General features: G+C 45.9%; 6 protein-coding genes across 6 annotated transcripts, besides 5 other annotated features; 2 read left to right on the top strand and 4 right to left on the bottom strand.

The window, feature by feature from the left end:
* Positions 1–41: 41 nt before the first annotated feature.
* FPSE_05818 (uncharacterized protein) lies at positions 42–649 on the bottom strand (the record flags this gene model as incomplete). The annotated part of the gene is made up of 2 exons (XM_009258936.1): positions 42–297; positions 348–649. The coding sequence occupies 2 exons, from the start codon at positions 647–649 to the stop codon at positions 42–44; spliced, it is 558 nt and encodes a 185-aa protein (XP_009257211.1).
* Positions 650–1244: 595 nt separating this feature from the next.
* On the bottom strand, positions 1245–1820 carry FPSE_05819 (uncharacterized protein; the record flags this gene model as incomplete). The annotated part of the gene is made up of 1 exon (XM_009258937.1): positions 1245–1820. The coding sequence occupies one exon, from the start codon at positions 1818–1820 to the stop codon at positions 1245–1247; it is 576 nt and encodes a 191-aa protein (XP_009257212.1).
* Positions 1821–2217: 397 nt separating this feature from the next.
* Positions 2218–2778, bottom strand: FPSE_05820 (uncharacterized protein; the record flags this gene model as incomplete). Its single annotated transcript, XM_009258938.1, has 1 exon — positions 2218–2778. The coding sequence occupies one exon, from the start codon at positions 2776–2778 to the stop codon at positions 2218–2220; it is 561 nt and encodes a 186-aa protein (XP_009257213.1).
* Positions 2777–2844: a microsatellite.
* A 3069-nt stretch (positions 2845–5913) lies between these two features.
* FPSE_05821 (uncharacterized protein) lies at positions 5914–7589 on the top strand (the record flags this gene model as incomplete). Its single annotated transcript, XM_009258939.1, has 2 exons — positions 5914–7299; positions 7353–7589. The coding sequence occupies 2 exons, from the start codon at positions 5914–5916 to the stop codon at positions 7587–7589; spliced, it is 1623 nt and encodes a 540-aa protein (XP_009257214.1).
* Positions 7590–10568: 2979 nt separating this feature from the next.
* On the bottom strand, positions 10569–11360 carry FPSE_05822 (uncharacterized protein; the record flags this gene model as incomplete). The annotated part of the gene is made up of 1 exon (XM_009258940.1): positions 10569–11360. The coding sequence occupies one exon, from the start codon at positions 11358–11360 to the stop codon at positions 10569–10571; it is 792 nt and encodes a 263-aa protein (XP_009257215.1).
* Positions 10738–10853: a microsatellite.
* Positions 11361–12274: 914 nt separating the features above from the next.
* FPSE_05823 (uncharacterized protein) lies at positions 12275–13510 on the top strand (the record flags this gene model as incomplete). The annotated part of the gene is made up of 1 exon (XM_009258941.1): positions 12275–13510. One exon carries the CDS (start codon positions 12275–12277, stop codon positions 13508–13510), a length of 1236 nt encoding a protein of 411 aa, XP_009257216.1.
* Positions 13511–13616: 106 nt separating this feature from the next.
* Positions 13617–13705: a repeat region.
* A 19-nt stretch (positions 13706–13724) lies between these two features.
* Positions 13725–13909: a repeat region.
* Positions 13910–13919: 10 nt separating this feature from the next.
* Positions 13920–14028: a microsatellite.
* The last annotated feature ends 31 nt before the right edge of the window (positions 14029–14059 follow it).

Below are 14059 nucleotides of genomic sequence, written 5' to 3'. Positions count from 1 at the left end.
TGCATCACGATGCAAAAACACTATGTATTGGCCTGCAATATCTAGACCTCGCTTTCTTGACTGTCATCTGCTTGGTTATCGCTATCTGCAGCTCCCGCCTCGAATTCCTCGATTTCTTGCACTGCCTTTTGTACTGCCATGAACACCTTGGCTTGTAGTGCGTTGTCCTGTGTATTGGCCTTGAAGATCAACTTGAACAAGTTTCTCTGGATTTCCAATAGTCTCATCTGCGAACCGGTCATGTTGGGATCATCAGGTGAGCCCCAGTACTTAGGGTCAATCTTGCTGGTGTCGAATCTATCATCGTCAGTAAAGGTCCCAAGCCAGAGGTTCATTAAAAAGCATACCCCACGGGATACATGACGTATAACCATTGCCTCTGTGCACTCTTAATCTCACGCCACCGCCCTTCGACCTCTGCTTTGTTACCGAACAAGTATACTTCCAGGTCGTAAATCTCTTTCTGTATACTATCACGCATAACGTAGGAAACGGCCCCGACGCCTCTCTTGAACGTGTCAACTGGAAGACTGCGCCAATTTGGACCAGGTAGCCTCTTGTACGGTGTAATGTATATGATCAGGTATCCTTCGGATTTGTATGACATAGCAAGCCCGTACCACGCGGGTGGCAGGATTGAAGAGGACATTTTGCATGTCGTAGATATATTCTCTAGCGGATATGTTGAAGATAACGGGCGTGATGATGATGGTGTTGTTGTTAATGTTAGTGAATTGAACGGCGAAGCTTGGACTAAGATTCGTGCCTTGATCAATGTCGTCTGTGACTTCCCTGGAAGCACAGCTGCCTTTGATGGAGTTGCTTTACCTCGTTAAGGTGGTCTTAAGATTTGATACATAAAGGGCACTCACAACCTAGGTAGGTAATACTGGGATGAGGCAAGTGATGATATGTAGCGCCAGGAGAGTTTTTACTTGGGTAGGTAGTACCTACCTAGGCAGGTGGGTTGCATAAAAACCGGTACTGATTTAGTGGTTGATATAAATATTAGATCACTCTTAGTGTATATATGGCCTAAGAATGGACTAATGATTTCGTCTGTACTGCTCTAAGTCCCTATTCTTAACCAGCCATGTGTCGTAACAGTACGAGGTTCAATCTCAATTCCCTTGATGCTCCACCGTATATGAGAGCGGAATATCGAAGTCAAACATAATTTAAGATCAAGCGATTCTCAAACCCCAGCCCATCCTTGCTTCAGCAAACCACAGGCACATCCTTCCTTAAACCTCGATAACTTGAAATCCCATCCTTTGTTGAAGCGCAGGGATCTTCTCGGGCCCGGTAGCTTTATGAAAGAGCCGTCCTGTAGCCGTCCTCTTGACACACTCGATGATGAACGACACGGCGTCTTCTCCCATGTGACTCTCAGATGTGATGTAGTGAACTCGATCCCATCTCTTCTGCTCTTGGGAAGAGTGATGCCCGACAATGCGTAGGAGCTCTTCCTCGTTTGCGCGGCTGCTGATCCTGGCGATCCATGTGTTCTTGGGACCTGGGATTCTGTAGCAAATGTCGACTTTGGGGCCGTAAAAGTTCCAGTTCATAACGAACCAGTTATCTTCGTCATAGGCTACGCGGGCGCGGCGGATGATTCGAACATTGCAGTTGTGACCGAAGGGAATAGCTTCGATATGGCCAAGGTGACGACATTCGTCTGGGTCGGACGGAAGCTCGCCGGAGCCGCTGGAGGTGGAGGACCTACAGTCCGAGTGGCTAGAGGCAGAGGAGGCACTGCCGGAGGCAGGAGTATTCTCATGGTTGGTAGTGGAATTATCATCGGAAGTTGGCTCCGACATGTTGGCGATGGCGATGATGATGTCGTGAGATTAGAGCTGGACGTGATTGCAGGCGAGTATTGCGCGAGTGAAGATATAGAGATGGGAATGCAGAATTGAAAGAGACAAGGCACTTCGAAGGAGACGAAGCATTAACTAACAGACAGATTGAAAAAGGAAGCGGGCAACAAATTATTTGTCTTTTGCTTGTGGTGGTTGTTTGCATTAATGAGGAAGGAGCGATGGCCAGCTGCACTGCCATCCAGTCGCCGGGCAGCTTGGACAACTAATTAGTAAGGTAGGCACCCATGATTCCTTCCATAAAAAAAAGCATTTCGATTTCCTAAACTAGGTAGGCACTAATAGGAAGCAGAAATCGCTGCAGATGTCGTGGAAATTCCACTCTCAAGATCCCAATTCATGCCAAGGGGCAACCGCAGCGTCCACACGGCACGTGAAGCGAGTCAAAGCCCATGAGCATCGCCAACCAGGGAATGAATCGTTCTACCCTCTCAGGCCGAACACCTCCAGGAAGATACTGAACCCGCCCCTGCTCAGTGATACGGATCTTGCAGATAATGACGGACACGTTGCCATCGCCTTCATCATGGCTCAGATAGCCTCGCTTGATGTTGTTTCCTTCAGCGGGGCGGACCATGCTGAGAAGCTCGGCGTTGGCCTGTTGGCTATTGATTCTGGCAAGCCAGTGGTTGCTGTGAGGGATCTGCCAGGCGATGTTTTCCTGGGGCCCCTGGGGGTCCATATTGGCAACCTTCCACTTTCCTCCAGAGTGGATCACGACGGCGTGGTCAACGATGGTGAGAATGTTGAGTTGAGGGCTGGCCTGGTTGGGCAGAGCAGCAGGAGGAAGAGCAGGAGAGGAAAGGGGGAGAGGAAAGCTGTCAAATTCGGGAGGAATGGGAGGGGAACGAGGAGGGAGAGGGAAGTCGCCCGATTCAGGAAGGACTAAGGGAGACATGATGGTGTTGATGTTGATGTAGATGTTTGTGGTTTTGGCGTTGAGGATGAGGATGAGGATGTTGATCTGCAACTCACTAAGAGGAGATTTGATGAAGAGTAAGATAAAATCTTCATGTGCCTCTTGCAATAGACAGACATATATATATATATACCGAGGAAGCGAGCATCTTGGGCTCTTCATTGTACCATTGTCGCGCATTCAGCAACCCTTGAGGTCTGCTGGATTGAATAGGTGTTGTTATTTGTATATATCTTTCTTGTCAAAATATATTGTAGGTCATGGCAGCCAGCGGTGCTGAATCAATGAGGTTGACGTCTATTGTAGTGCTGAATGGTGGTTGATCAATTGTCAATGTATCGTCATTTAGACATCCACATCAAGAACAATACTGGTGATAGTACCTACTATAACAAAAACAATGCAAAAGCTGACATTAAAATATATGCAAGAAAAGAAAATCAGGCCCTAGAGAGAGAATTGTCTTCCTCTATATGCATCAAATTATTTAATTCACATACATTCTGCCTGAAATCGGCATCTTCTGTTTGCCTTGGCTTTGTCAATTATTTAGACAAATCTGCTCAGTTTGCGAGGTGATTGTCCACAGTATCCACGGTCGCAATTAATGTAGTTTGTTACCACTATTCCCTCAATTATTTTCTTTTCAGATGAATTAATCTTAATCAATAGTCTTCTGTCTAATGATCGTTCTCACAATTATATGTCCAAAGTATTGTAGATTAATTTTAATTCTCGCATCTTTGGTGGCAAATTTCCCCAGCTTCTCACGTCAATCCCCCAGACCCAAAAAACTCTCGTCAAAATATTTTAACGAGAATCTGGAGAAGGAGAGGTAAGGGACCTCTTTTTTTCTCGGTCAAACGCTCGGTCAAACGTATCCCGCACTGGAGACCCCGCGAGATGGAGAATACTGGGTCGCATGTTACATTCAACGACAATGAGGAGCCTCGAGTAATGGATGTAACAATGAAGATGTATTAATTTCTTGGCTTTATGGATAGTATCGTATGAGTTGAGGACATTGTTATTGTTCGTCAACTCGTTCTCTTGGCGAATATCCACAGAGAAACAAATTGGCGCATGGTAAACCCTCACTATGCCCGCCTAGACGCGGTTCGCCAAGAGACCAGGCGGCAAAGTTATCCGTAGGATTGTAATTGATGCTTCAAGACAAGTGGAGAGCCAAGAAAAGGGTCCAGATATTTAGTCAAGTGTTGATGCGTTACAGATTAAGGATTGGGTTCTGTACTACCAGACAAGAGGTCAGTTGGCGGTGCGGCTCAAAGGGAGATGCGAGATGGTGGCTAGAGTAAGCGACCGCAAGACCTATTCAAGTAATCCGAGAACAAGAGGGAAGGATTCCGTAAAATCGGGAGTTTAATTACGAATGATCGGCGGGAAGCTGACGCTGGAGGGAGATTTGTGTGCAGCCTGACGGGTTGAGTAAGGAATGATTCAAGTGACAAGAACTGTTTTATCGCTGTAATAATGTTGAAGAAAGTTTTAAAAATAATTGTACAGAACAGCGATACTCTGTAGACGGTGAATGCCAATGTTTTAGATCGCCAAGTCAATAGCTAGGTCCCTGTGGCTGAAGATCTCCCGCTGGCCAAGACTGCAAAATAACGACTTGTATTTCTGGGCATTCATGTCAGCTTACTATCATACTAGAGATCAATTGACAACCAGCCATCAAGAACACGATATTGATCACTCAACTTGCCAACAGACGCAGAGTCTATCACGACATTCTTCCCCCCAATACCCCAACCCCAACCCAAGACCAAGGTCAGTGATACAATACCATCCAGAACAGAGGCAACGTTGCGCCGCCAATGACACTTCTCCAAACTTACTGCGATATCCCTTGTAGTCAAGTAAACCCCTGCCAAGGACGTTGCCCGACATGTAAGAAAACTCTTTAATTCCTTTCCCCCACGCCAAACAAATTAACCTTAGAATTTGTCAAAAATACCTGTTTTCTCCCCCTTCCCTTTTTTTCCCCCGTGGGCCACCGCAAGACAATAGTTCCTTACCATCCTCCAAGCTGTGGAACTGCTGAACCCTGCTTGTCCGCTCCATTTACCTTGTGAGGAGAGGATCGTCACTAATAAGTGGTTCCTTCAAGATTTGAGGCCCAGATTTTTGGAGGGTGTTGGTTAGCGAACCCCGCGGTCCTGTTTTTTTTCGCCATTTTTTTTTAAAGCAGCAGCAGTAAAGTGTATGAACTGGAGAAAACGTTTCTGGGGAGCATATGCGAGATTGTCCATGGAGAGATCGTCAGTAAAAAAAAGACAGACAGATGGTGATGGAAACCGAGGTTGAACAAGTTGATATCTTGCATCGCACATGCCGAATTCTAGTCAGCCAATGACATGTCTGCCGCACCAGATCGCCACCACTGTAATCTAGGTACTAACTGTACCTGGCTTCTTCTCCAAAATCCCTTTAACCTTTCCCGAAAAACTATTCTCCAAGCGCTTCTGCCGAAAATTACTTGACGTCACACTCCCTCGGTGTTACTGAATAAAGAGGTCCTCCGCTCGTGGATCTCTTACCGGTCTTGGCAGATCCCGGGGTGATACAAACGCAGGCAAGACAAGACAAAGACAAGTCGGGTACCGGCACGGAAACGGAATGACGCAGTGAAGGATGCCATAATGCCCTACGAGGCCGCTGGCTCTACAGTGCTATCGACGCTAATAGCCTGGACAGCACGACTTGACTCAGTGGGTTCACTAGGCTCCGCTTGCTTGCACATGGCGATGGAGTCGTGCAACCCAAGACAGGACAAGACGAGAGACATGTGCAGGGACTCTTAGCTATGGAGTCGTTTCTCTTACCAACGGCCAACTTTGTTAACTTTGTTCCAGGATGATCGTCACTTTAACATGTGGAGATGCCCGGGCGAGTACGGACACTGACCTTGATCCTTCTCTTGACCTCTGCCCTATATAAAGGCCCGTCTCCTCCTCTTCTCCAGTCTGCTCGCCAACACGCTTCGTGCATAGACTACAGCTCCTGGGAGAGCTGCTTTTTTATTTCGCATTTTGTTAGCATTGCGTCTAGTTCCAAGCATAGCTGGTCTTGCAACAACCACAACCACCCAAAATGCCTCCCACCTTTGCAGGCCTGACGGGCAAGAAACTGTCCCTGGCCATCTCTACAGTCGCAACAACTGGTTTCCTCCTCTTCGGTTACGATCAAGGTGTCATGTCTGGAATCATTGACGCTGACCCTTTCCATGACTACTTCCCCGAGACAAAGAACAGCACCATGCAGGGCTTTGTCACTGCCATCTACGAGATTGGATGTCTGCTCGGTGCCATGTTTATTCTCTGGATCGGTGATCTGCTCGGTCGTAGAAGGGCTATGATCTTGGGTGGTTGGATCATGATTCTCGGCGTCATCATCCAAATCACCGCCATGAAGGGCCACTCTGCTCTTGCTCAACTCATCGTTGGTAGAACAATCACCGGTGTGGGTAACGGTATCAACACTTCTACTATCCCTACCTACCAGGCTGAGTGTTCCACCACCTCCAACAGAGGTCTTCTCATCTGTATCGAAGGTGGTATCATTGCCTTTGGTACCCTTATCGCCTACTGGATCGACTACGGCTGCTCCTACGGTCCCCAGGACCTCACTTGGCGTTTCCCCATTGCCTTCCAGGTCGTTTTCGGTCTTGTCGTCTGCCTCGGCATGGTCTGGCTCCCCGAGTCACCCCGCTGGTTGCTCACTCACGACCGCCACGAAGAAGCCGAAAAGGTCATCGCCGCCATCCGAGGCTTCGAGATTGACAGCGACGAGACCCGTGCCGAGCGCGACAGAGTTGTCGACTCCATCCGTGCTTCTGGTTTCGCTGCTCAGAAGAGCACCCCCGTCAAGGCTCTGTTCACCGGTGGAAAGACTCAGCACTTCCGTCGTATGCTTCTCGGCGCTGGCTCGCAATTCATGCAGCAGGTCGGTGGCTGCAACGCTGTTATCTACTACTTCCCTATTCTGTGCACCGACATCTTTGGCGATAAGAACTTTGCCCTTCTGCTCGGTGGCGTCAACATGATTGTCTACTCCATCTTTGCGACATCTTCTTGGTTCCTCATTGAGCGTGTTGGTCGTCGCAAGTTGCTGCTTATTGGTACCGCTGGACAGATGCTTTCCATGTTCTTGACCATGGGATTCTTGATTCCCGGTGGTAGCGACCCTGGTAACAACGCACCTCAAATCTCCAAGGGTGCCATCGCTGGTTTGTTTACATACATTGCTTCGTTCGGTGCCACCTGGTTGCCTCTTCCCTGGTTGTATCCCGCTGAGATCAACCCCCTCAAGACCCGTGGCAAGGCCAACGCTACGTCTACTTGCACCAACTGGCTGTTTAACTTTGTCATTGTCATGATTGTTCCCATCATGATCTCCAACATCCACTGGGGAACCTACCTTTTCTTCGGTTGTGCCAACGCCACCTTTTTCCCTATTCTGTACTGGTTCTACCCCGAGGTATGTCACTATACTCAATACAATCTGAACGAACAGACACTAATAAATTGCAGACTGCCAACCGTTCTCTCGAGGAGATCGACATCATCTTCGCCAAGGGTTTCGTCGAGCAGATCTCGTACGTCAAGGCTGCCAAGGAGCTCCCCTTCCTTACTCAAGAGGAGGTCGAGCGCGAAGCTATCCGTCTTGGACTTGTCGACGAGGCTGGTCGTGGCGGTATGATGGAGAAGCCAGGCGAGGAGAGTGGCACTGTCCGCGACGAGTCTGGGTTCAACTCTGAGAAGTCTTGAATGACTTGAGTTGTTTGTTATATGGCTGGGGTTTCTGTAAGGAAACGGCATTTTTTATTAAGATACCCTTGTTTAGATGTCTTTCTCTTAGAAGGAGATTAGATATATAGTATAGATGTTTTGAGCATTATAGAGTTGGGATAGACTCAATAGAAGTTCTGCATACATTTCTTGTTATTGGCCGTGATTGTTCATATAAGACACCTAACTACACCCGCTGAGGATGTCTGTATAATTTACGAAAGTCCTCCAATCCTTTAATCCTCAATCCGATCTTCTCCGACCTGCTTCTCATATCAGGTTCAAAGAACCCTGAAAGTCTCAACTGCATAAAACCCTGTGGAGACTCTACAAGACATACTGTTGATCCCTTCCTTGTTTCCCCTGTTGTTTTGCAGTCGTGACAGGCAACAGTATAAATTTAAACTGGAGATCCAACATCCCGCTTTTAATCGGGTCCGCTGCCATTACCCCGAAGATCCACATTTCCAGGCCCCCCCTTGGAGGAATTGTTTACTTAGTCATGGTGCGCGCTTTGCAGTGACACACAAGGTGGCATTTTTTTGTCTCTACCGCTCTTTTGCTAGTGGCTGGTTTGAAAGGTCTGTTGGTTGGGACTGAGTATCTGCGGATGTCCGCTTTTGGAAAGCCGGTGATGATGTGCATTGGACGCGTATCTCGAGTAGATTGCGATTAATTGTCCATCTGGGGATTTCGTTTGTGGGTGAGATGAGAGTCATGTCATCTTAACCCGCCTGACGTGTTGTTTTTCTTGAGTATGCCCCGTGGGGATATGCAGTGACAAACATGAAGTTGGGGAAATGGGGTGATGCTGTCGTGGGTTGAGATAAGCTTACTTTGACTAAGATAGTCGGAGGTTTAAACCAACGACCGAGGTATTTTGACGACATGTAATCATTTCGCTTCAGTTTTGCACGAGGCCAGTCTTCAAAGGTGAACGGCCATCAATTGCTTATATTGCATAGTGTAAAAGGTTCATTTCTTTGGCCGTCCTCTACTGAGGACTCTGGACGTCACATCGTTATGAGCGCATATAAGAGTGTCACCTGCAAGTTTGATAAGGGAAGGCTGATTTATACCTCCGTAACCTTGCCCAATAGCTCCTTAGCACCGCCTATTCTGTCTTCTATAACTCAGTCACATATAACTTGGTTTCTCATGATAGTTCCTGTCGTCAATAGTTGATTGAACTGTAGTGTTAGCTTACTATGAACCGCATCCTGGTGCTTCCTTTTACTCTGTTCGAATTGACGTGGGTGTGAATCGGGCTATACTGACCACATTCACCCAGCCAATGACTAGACTCGGTAACAATCTGCAACACACTTAACGGGTAGAAGTTTGGATTATAGCAGGTCATTCTGTTGGACAGAGGATGAGTGACTAACAGCTGGGTCACTATAATCGCCCTGACACAACGTCTCAAATAACACATGGATAAACCAGTCAAGCCAATAGACGTCCATGTTATTTATCAAATCTCAAGAATCGTCGTAGATCGATACATGTGGGACATGCATATGTATGTAGATCGCTTCAAACCCCTGGTAGAGATGAATGCCAAGCGATCATCAAAGGGTTTTCTGGGGAAGACGGGTCCGGATCGATGATCGTAGACTTGGCGTTTTGGTGTAAGTGAAATTTGCCACAATATAGTAGAATTTATAAGTGTTGTATTCTATTGTATCGGGCGACTTTATGAGATAAGCTCCGTTTAAATTCTAAACATAAGTTGTAGTTGCGTCGAAGTAAAGTTGGTCGACATCACCGTAGACATACAATGACGCCCACAGAGCCAAGTGGTGGCAGTTCTTCAGAGTATCGTCGAGGAGTAGCCAGACAGCAACATCATCGGGCAGTCGGGACCAAAGTTGCAAAAGGTTCAGATATTGTGTCTTGTGACTATTCCTAGCGTGAGAATACCTGAATCCTCCAGAGAGTGTGAGTTACTAAGGTAGTTTAAAGTACGGATTCTCGTGTCTATTTCTGAGTAATACTACAATGGCAATACATAAACAAGTTCAACCAAGGTGAGTTTATGTAATGTCTCATGATACTGACTAGTCGTATCAAGCCAAAGCTGCGGCTAGTACGATTCATGTATCCGAGAGTTTGTTTCTATGCACTGGCCTTGTCCGTACTACCAACTGTGGCTGCCACAGCTATATCCCCTACGACAGCCACGACGATAAGCATTCATACCTCCATCAAAGGCTCCAACCAAGAAACGAATGTTGTACAAAAAGATGGAGCTGAAGAGCCAGTATGTTGTGAGAAGAAGACATGTTGGATACAGTCATCGCATGACATTGATAAAGATAAAGAATCGAAACAGAGCTTGTGGAGACGAATTGTGGGATTTATCTTCCCTGATATCTACCAAGCACAAGCTCGATTTGAAGAGTATGAGACTGGGATATACAGAACAATCAAGGAATCCAAGTCTGATGCAAGTCAGGTCGAAGGTGCTTGTGGGGGTTTGCATGGAGTGAGTGAGAACAAGACTGAAAAACTTAAGACAAAATGTGAAATGAAGCAGAGGATGAGCCTCGTTTGTATTTGTGAGGAATCCATGGCGTGTATACCCAATAGCTGATTATTACTTCACTGAGTGTTCAGTTTAGTATCAGTTAGCTGGGTTATTCTCACGATTATGGTAAACTATAACTATGTACAATATGCAAGGTTACCCTAGGAGTACTCGTCATCATATGAAACCGGAATGATCCCCAAATCTAGTTTGCTGGATCATTGACCAAAGCTGCATGCACCGTCAAGGTATAAAAGTAACGTTGGCATACAGGATCATATGAGAATAAGAACAAAAGTATGATTATGAAATGTTATACGCTAATCGCAATCTGTAACTCGCCCGAACCAACTTGATATGTGAATCCAGGAAACGGAGAGTTCGCGGCTCAAGTTAAGCAAATTAAATATCCACACCAATAGACACATCTATGCCAGATTCAACCCAAGGTAACCTCCAAGACCCATGGCCAATGCAGCCCAACTCAACGATGCGACTGAAGCAGCTGAGCAGTCTTTGTCGTCGTCGTTATTGTTGTTGTTGTGAGGCTTCTTGGTAGTTGATCCAGAATCTCCATCAGCGTCAGCATCAGTATCGCCACTACTGGTGCTGCCACTACTGGTGCTGCCACTACCAGTGCCACTACCAGTGCCACTACCGCTACCACTTCCACTGTCGCTTCCACTGTCACTTCCACCACTGCTTCCGCTATTGGCATGATCGCGAACCTTTCGCTTACACAGCTTAGGGCTTGATGAACCAGTCTCTTTTGCGTGGGTAGAAGTTGTCTTTCTCTTCTTGACATCTACAAAAGTGATGGCCGTCATCCAAAGCGAGCTCTCAGATGATGAAAGAGTTCTCGTCTCTGCATCCCCCGTGGCAGTCTTGGTAGCGCAGATAGCTTGGTCATTGCCTGTTTCGCACCCAAACGACGTCACACCGAATTTGACGTCCATGCTGGACTTGTAGCGGGTGTAAGTAATGCCTGAAAAGTCATTGTCGCAGGAGTATGTTGACGCACGAAGCGCTGTCTGGCAGCCGAGAAGGTATTCTGTGCTGCTGTCGTCTGATGTGATGATGGAGGCGTAGATGTTTGTCGCAGAACCAGTCTTTACAGGGGGGATAAAGACGGTTGTACTGCTGTATTTGGTGGTACTCTTTTGGGCTTCAGCCATGTATGGAGCTAAGCTGAGAAGAGTGAGAGGGATTGATGACTTCATGGTGTTTGTGTGTTTGTTGAGCAGAGTTGATCAAGTATGAGGACGGTGGATGAGGTTGAGTTGCGGTTTGAAGACTTAGCCTGAAGAAGAAAAGAGGCTAGCTATATAAACAACGGCAGACAGAAAACTAGGAAATCAGGGTTGTTTTGTGTTCTCATCCGTCAGATCCTTTAACACATTCTTGGCCAATAACACAATGCCATGTTCCCTGCGACGCCACTGCGATACCCCTGCTTGGCAAATTCAGCCTTGCTCTTAGTGACTGACATTCGTCTCACCCAGCGAATCGCAATCCTTGGGCATGTTTTTTCAGCGGAATTGCAGCGCTTCGTTAGACCCCTTTTGGGACGATTATGCTTAAGCTACGCCGCATCCTTGCACATGGCTGACTTTTCGGAATGTCCCTCGTAGGGGGATTGATCTTCTGATAAGAGGCAACCCGTCTTGGCATGCGAAAGAGACGTCAAACATATGCAAAGACCCGTCATAGGTAGAGTGCACTGTCTTGGAATTTCATGATTTAAGCATAAGTGACATATTCACCGCCGAGTTTAACAGGATGGAGCTATTCAGCCCTACGTAGCAATCTCGCTAATATGTAGGTAGTTCCTGTTACATTTTGCTCGGAAATGACCCACAAGGAGACAATTGAGGCATTGTTTGTATGAAAATAGTTTGGTCAAAGTCGGCGAATTCCAGATTGAGGTTGCCGACACTCCAATGTTTGATCCTTTCTCATGATAGTTGTCTATAGGTACTCTGTACTTGAGAGATAATTCAATTATAGGACTGACGGGTAGACCCGCTCCTACACATCCGAAATGATATTCCGGCCCGTTTAATTCCTCAATGACGTAGCACAACATCTTCATGACACTCTCTGATTATCATCACCTCACCCACATAACCCAAAAATGGCCAGTTTCAAACGAGTAGCCGAGGTGCTCCTTGAGCCTCTCGGACTCGAAATCACGTCCATCAAAGAACTACAAACACTGTGGGCTGGATACGGCCACATCTGTGCCATCACCGCAAGACCAGCCGATTCTAAAGCCGCAGCCGCAGCCCGTCATCTGACCCACGCAAAAGGATCAAACAACACTTTCTTTCTCATCCTCAAACTCATTTCTCCCCCTCCAGGTCCAACTGATGAAGGACATCTGAGAAAGATCCTGAGTTACGATGTGGAGCAGTATTTCTACGAACATGTTGCTCCGCACCTGGAAGAGGACACAGCCGTGGCGCACTGCTTGACGTCGAGCTGGAAAACGAAACATGAGGGCGGCGAGCTGAAGGATCTTACCGCTACGATTCTTACAGATTTGAGAGTCCACTTTCCAGTCGAAGGTGGTAAGAGATCCGTTCTTGGACCGAGACAGGTGCAGTCTGCACTGGAGTGGTTGGCCAGGTTCCACAGTAGCTCATGGAAGTCACTGCCCCCGAATCTCGATGAGTACCTCCTCCCACCAGTGGACGAGTTCAAGAGACGAGAGACTCAAACCGGAGGGACTAAGTTGTGGCTCAATGGTGGCTATACTTATCTCGCCACTCGACGCAGCGAGTACAATTCACTTGCTGTCGATACATACTCTGAATGGTCCGAGGCCTTTTGCACGCCCTTTCAAGGATCAGACAGGTCAGTCGCCGAACTAGTAGCCGAGTTCTTGATTCCTACCGGTCGGCCCTTTGAGACGTTGATCCACGGCGACGTCAAGTCCGAAAACCTCTTCACCACCGAGTCTGGTGAAGATGTCTGCTTCTTCGATTTTCAGTATGTCGGTTTAGGTCTTGGTGTTTGTGATCTAGCCAAGCTATTCACATGTTCTGTCCCGCTGGACATGCTGACCGACAAACCCTCGATTCCACACGAGATGGCCATGGACCGTGGCGAAGAGACCTTGTTGTACTTGTATCAGGAGACATTGCTTTCTCGCCGACCTGCTGATAAGAAGACGTTTGATTATGAATGGGATACGTTTGTGAGGCACTGGGAGTGTGCGCTTGTGGATTGGTGTAGATTCCAGGCATCTTGGGGATTCTGGGGAAATACGGAGTGGTTAGAGGCGAGGGTTAGATATATTCTCGAGGATGAGGGATGGAAGGAGTGGTTGCTGAAAGAGACATGTGGGAAGGGTCCTTTAAGCAAGTAGACTTGTTACAATCCTAGCGGTTATATCATATATACCCTATAAAAAACTCACTAGAATGCATATAAATTGACCTACTTAATATATAAACTTGCTTATTAAGTTTACCTAATTATATATAAATTATACTTATATTAAATTATTATACTTTAGGAATAACTATAATCTTAAATTATTATAATCTTAAGATTAAATAATCCCTTAAAAATCCCTTAAATATATATATATTTATTTAATATTAATTAATATATTTAACTTATTAGCTATTAATAAGATATCTTTATTTAAATATATTTTATTTATTTTATTTACTATTAAAAAATATAATATTTTATTATTATTTAAATTATATATTTTATAAATCTATAAATATAAATTAATATAAATTAATTTACTTATTTAAAAATCTAACTATTATATATTAATAGCTTTTATTTAAATTATATTATATTTATATTAAATAATATCTTATATAATAGCCTTTAATACTATTTATATAAATACTTTATTAAATAATATTAAAATAGTAATTAAACTTAAAAATCTTAAAAA

Source organism: Fusarium pseudograminearum, chromosome 3 (assembly GCF_000303195.2).
Source record: "Fusarium pseudograminearum CS3096 chromosome 3, whole genome shotgun sequence".
Classification (NCBI taxonomy): domain Eukaryota; kingdom Fungi; phylum Ascomycota; class Sordariomycetes; order Hypocreales; family Nectriaceae; genus Fusarium; species Fusarium pseudograminearum.
Note: the sequence above shows the minus strand (reverse complement) of the source record. Positions and strands in the feature narration are given on the sequence as shown.